The sequence below is a fragment of the Aristolochia californica genome, unplaced genomic scaffold (genome assembly GCF_029961685.1).
Source record: "Aristolochia californica isolate CCGP_79_NKW_82.1479 unplaced genomic scaffold, dmAriCali1.0.hap1 SCAF_7, whole genome shotgun sequence".
NCBI classification, from domain to species: domain Eukaryota; kingdom Viridiplantae; phylum Streptophyta; class Magnoliopsida; order Piperales; family Aristolochiaceae; genus Aristolochia; species Aristolochia californica.
Genome location: NW_027182268.1, coordinates 37,577,151 through 37,584,808, shown reverse-complemented (window position 1 = coordinate 37,584,808; position 7,658 = coordinate 37,577,151). Strand labels below are relative to the sequence as shown.

General features: G+C 37.7%; 1 protein-coding gene across 4 annotated transcripts; it reads left to right on the top strand.

Moving 5' to 3' along the window:
• Positions 1–285: 285 nt before the first annotated feature.
• LOC137936087 (chaperone protein dnaJ 10-like) lies at positions 286–7,605 on the top strand. 4 transcript variants are annotated; one of them, XM_068780628.1, is made up of 11 exons: positions 286–310; positions 442–547; positions 1,217–1,318; positions 1,537–1,596; positions 2,190–2,272; positions 3,098–3,251; positions 4,855–4,984; positions 5,663–5,818; positions 6,218–6,390; positions 6,505–6,585; positions 7,274–7,605. In XM_068780628.1, exons 3-11 carry the CDS (start codon positions 1,232–1,234, stop codon positions 7,355–7,357), a joined length of 1,008 nt encoding a protein of 335 aa, XP_068636729.1. In that variant the 5' UTR covers positions 286–310; positions 442–547; positions 1,217–1,231; the 3' UTR covers positions 7,358–7,605. The 4 variants fall into 4 exon arrangements, with proteins under 4 accessions (XP_068636729.1, XP_068636728.1, XP_068636731.1 ...); XM_068780627.1 differs by lacking the exon at positions 286–310 and having other exon boundaries at positions 400–547; XM_068780630.1 differs by lacking the exon at positions 286–310 and having other exon boundaries at positions 400–573.
• Positions 7,606–7,658: the final 53 nt, after the last annotated feature.

Sequence of the window (7,658 nt, the reverse complement as noted above, 5' to 3'; positions counted from 1 at the left end):
GGCGCATTACGTTGTGCTCAGTGTGGTTAGGCTGTCTCACGTCTATCCGTTTCGATCTATTGTAAATTCTAAACAGTAATTTATAGGCGGCCATACCGGGTGCCATGTAATGGGCAATGATCAGCTGAACGTGGGTATTACTTATCAACAAACCTCTTTCGTTTTTCTTGAGCTGATTGAATTGTTAGAGACCGTGGAAGGAATGCTCGACGAAATGCCCAAGCGCTGGACAAATTTCCGCGTTGTGCTTATAAGAGAGTCAATGCTGGTTGATATTTTATTTTTTGAACTTGGAAGGCTTCAGCTAGCTGTATTATTTTTTCTTTCTTAACGGTCTTTTTCTATTTTACTTTTCATAAATGATGCATTTTCATTGATGCTACATGTGTTGGTGTCGAGCCCTTGATATGCTAAAATATCAAGTTCTCTTGACGGTTTCAGGCTTTCAGCTTCTTCGTAACAGCCAAAACATATCAACGGCAAGAAAAAGGGTCTGCAGATCATAAACCAGTCTGTAGTCCACAAATCACGTGCCTCGCGTAAACAGGTGAGAAGAGTTCATGTCCAGACCAGGTAACTGTTTCCGTGTCCAGAGTTGAGACCACCAGCAACAAATCTTCCCTTTTGTCCAAACATTACGGAATTCTGAGAGAAGTTCCGGTTTTCCTTATTCCTGAGTATGTCACTTACTCTGGCTTCAATCGGGTTAATGTATTTGTAATTCGGCGTTACGATCTTGTTTTCCAGGGCAGTTTTAGGTTCCTAGTTTGTTACCATTTATTCTACCAGCGAGTGTTGGAATTGTATTTGGTTATTTGGCGGATGGTCTCTGTCTTTTATTTTGGCTCTTTTATTCAGTTTCTCTCATTGTCATTTTTTTTTTTTTAAATCTGAATGATTTGGTTTCGCGGGAATCTACTGTTCTCCGTGTTTGAGCAACAGTAGAATGATTTTCTTCAGGCAGGATTCAGAAATGTTTGATAGAATCGAACTCTTATCCTTTTGTTTGCTAATAATGGACGAGTCTTTCTGATCGTAAGCAGCGAACATGTGAAAGTGTGCTTGATCTTGTTTATATGGGCACTAGGAATATCTGATCCTCTATTGTTTTGTCGTGCTACGAGAGCTGGTTTCTGGCTTAATCATTCCAGTTGTCCTCGCTATGCTTTTATCGTTTCTTTTGGGCACGCCCTGATTTGTTTATTGCATCTTCTAGCTGGATTTAAGAGCGATGGTGAAGGAAACTGAGTATTATGATATTTTGGGTGTGAATGTGGACGCATCTCCTGCTGATATAAAGAAGGCTTATTACGTGAAGGTACATAGCGAATCACCGTCCAAAAAGAAGATTATGTTCTGGAATTTCCAGTTCTGTGACTGCAGTTAATTTGGTTTTATCCATTACCTTGTTGGTATTCACTGATGGAATCACATTGCTATGAGACTGGTTTTAGGCATTTTTGCATTCATTTAGTTAATCCTTTTTTCTCAATAATAATTATATTACTTGTTTATTTTTTGTGTTTTAATATATAGGCAAGGCTGGTTCATCCTGATAAAAATCCGGGAGATCCAAATGCAGCTAAGAATTTTCAGGTAGCTTGACAACTATTTAGTTCAAATTATTTTTTTCTTAATTCTGTTATTTTGTGTTTCTATGTTTCTGTGGACTGCTAAAAAGATATTTCTTCTGCATGATTACATTTCAATGATAGAAACAAACACCAATTTAAGTCATCATGCAACCATTTGAAACATCCTGCTTCTGCTGTCATTCTTTCTTCATCAGAGAGGTCCCAAAGGTAATTCTCTGTGTTGACAGTGAGGTCCAAACCTACTGTAATAAAGTCTGATGCTACCTCTAGATTGTGGTTGGTGGTAGAGTGCAACTCAATGTTATCTGGGAACGAGTGCTGTATTTGCAAAATCTACTTGATGTGCATACCAAAGTGTTAATTTCTTGTCACTCTGATTGGCCTTTGTCGTTCATAATGGCCATCTAAATCTGGTTTGCACCATTTCATTTTTCTGTCTCTGATTTTTGCAGGTCTGAACTTTTTTATTTCATTACAATTGAGTTTTTTAAAATCTTTGTGGTAGGCATCTTTAGGGTTATATATTCATCATTATATAAGAATCCAATCTTGTGAATTATTCTTATTCTTGTACTTTCAATTTGATTTATGTAGGTATTGGGAGAAGCTTATCAAGTTCTAAGTGATCCTGTGAAGCGCGAAGAGTATGACAAGCATGGAAAGGCCAGTGTAGCTGAGTAAGTTTCAAAAGTTGAAATGAAAAAAAGGGACTAATAAAAACATAGAATGCTAATGAGCAGTCCACTTTTTCTTTATGAAAGCCTCCTTGTTAAAAGGGGAAGAAAGAAGGAGAAAGTGGTGCTCTTCTCTACCACCTCTCGGGATTTTATTATGCAAAAATTTGTGTTTAAAAGAAAAAAGAGAGAATTTGATGTAACAATTCACTTGTTTCATTTCTCCTATATTTTAAGTTCTTCTGAGGTCTCTCTGAAAAAACAGTAAAACCTTAGGCGAAGCACTTGTCATGTGTTGTTGTGATGGATCACCCCAATTGAGTGAATCTGAATTTAATGGACCTTTCTACTTGGGGTGGAAGAGCCCAATAGGTGGAAATCCTGTGCAAAAGCCCAGACAAGCAACTCAAGTGCTCTATTTGTGTTGTCTAATAGATGGATCTGGATAAATACCTGTTGCCACTAGATGTGGGGTAGGGTCCTTCACCAACTAGACCATAGTCCTGTTCTCTCATGTTAGTTGACAGGTCTACATATTTCCGTTCAACATACATAATCCATTTGTTTCATTAAAAAAGGTATTCTTGAACAATCAAGGATACTGATTTTTTCATGACCTTTTTTGTTGCCACCTTGGAGATATCTGAGGAACCATCCTGACTAGCAAGGAATGATAAAATTCCTCAAGTCACATATGTTTATAATTATTTGGGCTTTATTTGGTAAAGTCAATCATTGGCTCTGTATTAAAATGGAAACTAAGCCATTTTCCTCATGCCATCAAAATGATTAATTATACAATGTAATGGCACTGTCTCTTTCTCACAGTGATGCGATGATGGACCCTTCTGTGGTGTTTGGTATGCTGTTTGGAAGTGAAATATTTGAAGATTATGTTGGGCAGCTTGCATTGGCTTCTATGGCATCGATAGAGCTTGATGAAGAATCACAGACCCCGGAAGTGCGAAGACAAAAAATAAGAGTAAGTTTCATCTATAAGCAATGGTGAACTTGGAAGTTCTTTTTGACTTTTATATATGCTTTTGTCAATGACCCAGACAACTCCTACAGTAGAAGATAAAATGAACTTGACTTCCAGTGGTTAGGGGTGGCATTGAACCAAGCCGGTTCACGAGCGGCTCGAGCTCGGCTCAGTTTTGGTTCGGTTTGATTTGGTTTATCTGGATCTCGAACTGAGTTTGAGATCCCAGGCTCGTTTAAGTTAACGAGTCGAGCTTGACCGAACCATGGTTCGGTTCACAAGCTCGTGAGCCGGCTCGTTAACTCAATGAGGGCTAGGGAGGCGGGAGGCGGGAGCGGGAGGTGTCTTTGTCTTTGTCTCAACTGGGAATCAGGGGGAACAGGGAAACGACATTCGACAAAATTTCTTCCTCTTCGATTTCTTCCTCCCCCCGTCTGCCATCGCCGATCCTTATCACAGTCGAGCCCCTCCCACAACTTTCACTTCCTCTTCTCTATCTCCGTCTCTCATTCCCCCTCCTCGACGCTTCTGCCGTCATCATCACTGTCTCCCGACGTCCTCGTTGCCATCGCCCCGCTGCCGCCGTTGCAGTTTGCTCTGCTCAACCACCATCGCAAGCACCGCACATAACTCCCCCCAACACTCCGTCCTGCACGTGTGAATTTTTTTATTATAAATACTATCATAACCTTGTTATGGTTCCTATAATATGTTGTAAAAATGTTTTTTTAAGTGGAAACATTTCCTCCTTTCCCCCTAAGTAGGAAGGGTATTTCAGAAATCTATCCTACTCGAAAGATATAAAAAAAGGCCTCTGGTTTTACTTGTTTAGTACAAGCAATGGAGTTAATATGCCTACACCTTGGGACTTGGTTCAGCATTATCACTTGTTTTCTGGAAGGTAGGAAATTTTATAAACTTGTTTGGGGTACAATTGGTAAAGAAATTGCATGATACTGGATGCAACTGCAATTTGTAGTTCCTCTTATTGTTTGAGGTACTCTCTTAATTCTAACTCCACTCAAGTTTTTCAAAAGAACAGATTTGTAGCGTTTCAGAACTGCTGCTGTATGAATCCATGCTCCGAATAAAAAACAAAAATGGGCATGCGATTAAGTAATCCAAAATCATTTTTCTTAAACTTTTTCTTTGTCTCAATGATTTGGTTTTCCAGTCCTTGAATCATAACGATCTGATTGAGTACAAATGGACAAAACTAGCGTTGCTTTTCAAAGGAATATTTTTGTGTTTGATTATTAAATAAAGTTTTTGCATAATTATGCAGCTTTTATTTATAATTTTATATAGGATTAATTTACATAGGTTATGAGTAGAGGTTATGCCCAATTTTATGTAAAATGTATGCATAGTTTTATATACAATTTATTTGACATGTATTTTATGCAAAGTTTTAAATGTAGGTTGGAGCTTGAACTCAATTAAAATTATTGAGCTCGAGCTCGAGTTCGAAATATTTAAATAAAACCCGGCTTGAACATAGGCTGGTTCGGGATCGGTTCGATTCGATGCCCACCCCTACCAGTGGTTACAACTGTATCTACTGAATTTTTCATGATGCGGATGTCTATTCTTTGGGTTTCAGGAGAAGCAGAAGGAAAGGGTGGAAAGGCTAGTCCAGATCCTAAAGGATAGGCTTCAGCCTTTTGTTGATGGGAGAAAGGATGAGTTTGTGAGCTGGGCAAATGCTGAAGCTCATCAGCTGTCTGATGCTGGTAGTGCTTGCAATATATTATTTGATAAATACAAAATACTGATTTTGAAGCTTTTGCTTCTTTCTTTTTTTCCACTCTACATTGTACTTATTCCTTTGGAATGTTCAATATATGCTCATTATTTTTATAGAAATCTAATCAATATATGATCATTATTTGTTTTATAAAGTTTTGTCCATGATTAATTATATAAACTTATGCCCATGATTGTGTTTTCTGAAACTGAAGTCTCTGACCTCAATTAAAAGCAGATATATCAAGTATCACACTTATTTTTATCATTTTCTTTAGTGTTTAAAGATGACATCTAGTAATAAGGAAGTCTGGATCTAGCAGGGACTTATTCTGACTTGGTAGCGTTTCATTACATCCCTTCTACGTGGTTTTTTTACCTTTGGATGTTAATGCTTGATATGTTTTTTTCAATTCTCTAGTTTTCTCTCTTATGTTTTTTCAAGAGTCTTTCCAGTTGCTCTTGTAAATCTTTTTACATTCTTTTCTTCTTAACCAAATTCTTGTCAATTTCAAATTAAGTAAGCTTGGATCTGTTCAGGTTTCTTGCGAAGTGTTTGTTGCTGTGTGCTGCTTGTAACATGCATTATTGCTGATGTTCACCTTTCCTACGAAGTAGTTTGGTTCTGCTTGACTTGGATTTTTGTGTTATACTTGAATTTTCAGCTTTTGGGGAGGCCATGCTACATACAATTGGTTATATTTACACAAGACAAGCTGCAAAAGAGCTTGCAAAGAGTAGACGCATGGGTGTTCCCTTCATAGCAGAGTGGGTACGAGATAAAGGTCACCATATGAAGTCCCAAGTTACAGCAGCTTCAGGTGTGTCATCAAAGAGTTTTTTGCAATTTTTACAGTTTCAATATCTTTTAAATTACACTTGGTTAATTTCTAAGTCAACAGATAATGCATGCAACTGTTAGTAAAACAAAAAGCTATTGCAGAATCCTTTAAGAACTTATTTGCTTCTGCTCAGTAATTTTTTCCAATTACTGGAGGGTAAATATGGTTTGCACCCCTTGAAGAAAATTCATTTACTTCTTCTTGGTTAGGCAGATTTATGCTATAGTCCAACTCTCCATCACTCTGATGTACTTAGTGTGGCTCTTGTGGTTATAGCGAGTTGAAATAATATGTTTAGCTTGCATTTGAAATTGGAAAAATGTATCTTTAAAATGTTAGAAAATTGGAACTTAGATAACGTGCCCTCCACAAATGTAGGTGCTGTTTCTTTGATTCAAATACAGGAAGAACTCAAGAAGTTGGAACAGGGTGAAAACAAAGAAGAGAATTTGTTAAAGCACATGGAAGACAAGAAAGATGTGATGATTAATTCTCTTTGGAAAATCAATGTGGTCGACATCGAGTCAACTCTTTCACGCGTCTGCCAAGCGGTATTGTTATCTTTTGAGATGGCTTTAGAAAATCTTCAAGCTACCACATGCCTATTGTTTCTTTCTCATTTCCTAAGTATGCATGCAAAGTAGATGAGTTTGACTCCAATGCAGGTTCTTAAAGATCCCACTGTTTCAAAGGATGTGCTGAACTTACGAGCCCAAGCATTGAAAAAATTAGGGACCATTTTCCAAGTAAGTGAAGCTCACTTAAAGTAATTTTGGTCTGTTTTTCTTTTCTATTGTGACGTTGTTTGCTGGACATGTAGAATATATTCAGAATAGATGATAAGATGAAAAAAGCTCCCCTATTCTATTTTGTTCCATGGTATCTTTTTTATGACTGACCTCTGTATGCTCAGTCCCTTATTACTGGAAACACTGAACTATTTAAAGGTTCAAGAGCATAGACCGAGAATTGCTGATGGTATCAGTCTTTCAAGATGGATAACCTTCCTAGTTCCATTTTTAGTCAAGCTTAGATTCTCAGCAGATTATTGTTTGAATTGCTTGGGTTTGTACAAATTCCAGAATCTGGCTTGATAGCTGAGAATAGAAATTGGGCAGTTAGGCAGGTATTTACCCCTGGTGTAAAACTATTGTTTGAGGCAACAAAATTGGATGAACAATGATTTTTAATTGGGAAGAACCACATGATACGAGCTTGAAACTTGAAAATGTAAGAAAAAAACTGCATTCATATCAAACCTTCTTCTCAGGTACAATTTTAGATGTGTTTTATGTGACGTGGTTTGCTGAAGTAAATGAGTATCTCTGCCACGGCAATGTAAGGATGAGGAGGCCAAATGTAATCATTAAGGCTGTTTCCTGTTTGATTTTTGGTGTCCTGATGTCTTTGTTTGAAATATTACTGTTGTCCCAGGGTGCCAAGGTTCTGTACAGGAGAGCAAACAGTCTGCGCTATGAGTGTGCAAAGGTGGATGCTGCTGCATCTTCTGCGACATGATCTAATCAGGTCATCCATCCGTTGGACTGTATTCACGTACTGTAGTCGTTAGATAGAGATTGGTTCTTTCTCCAGTACTGTGATATTGTTTTATACGCAGATGGTCTTTCTAATGTCTGTTGCTCATTGTAATAAGATCTTGATATTGCAACTTACGAGAGTTTGGGTAGCATTATAACGAGCATGATTAGTAAGGATTTGCCTGGACTCGGAAGCAGGGTGTTCCATCACTCAGAAGAAACAATCTAAAAGACACTAAATTGATCATATTCTTCTTCAATAACCATCTTCACTATACATG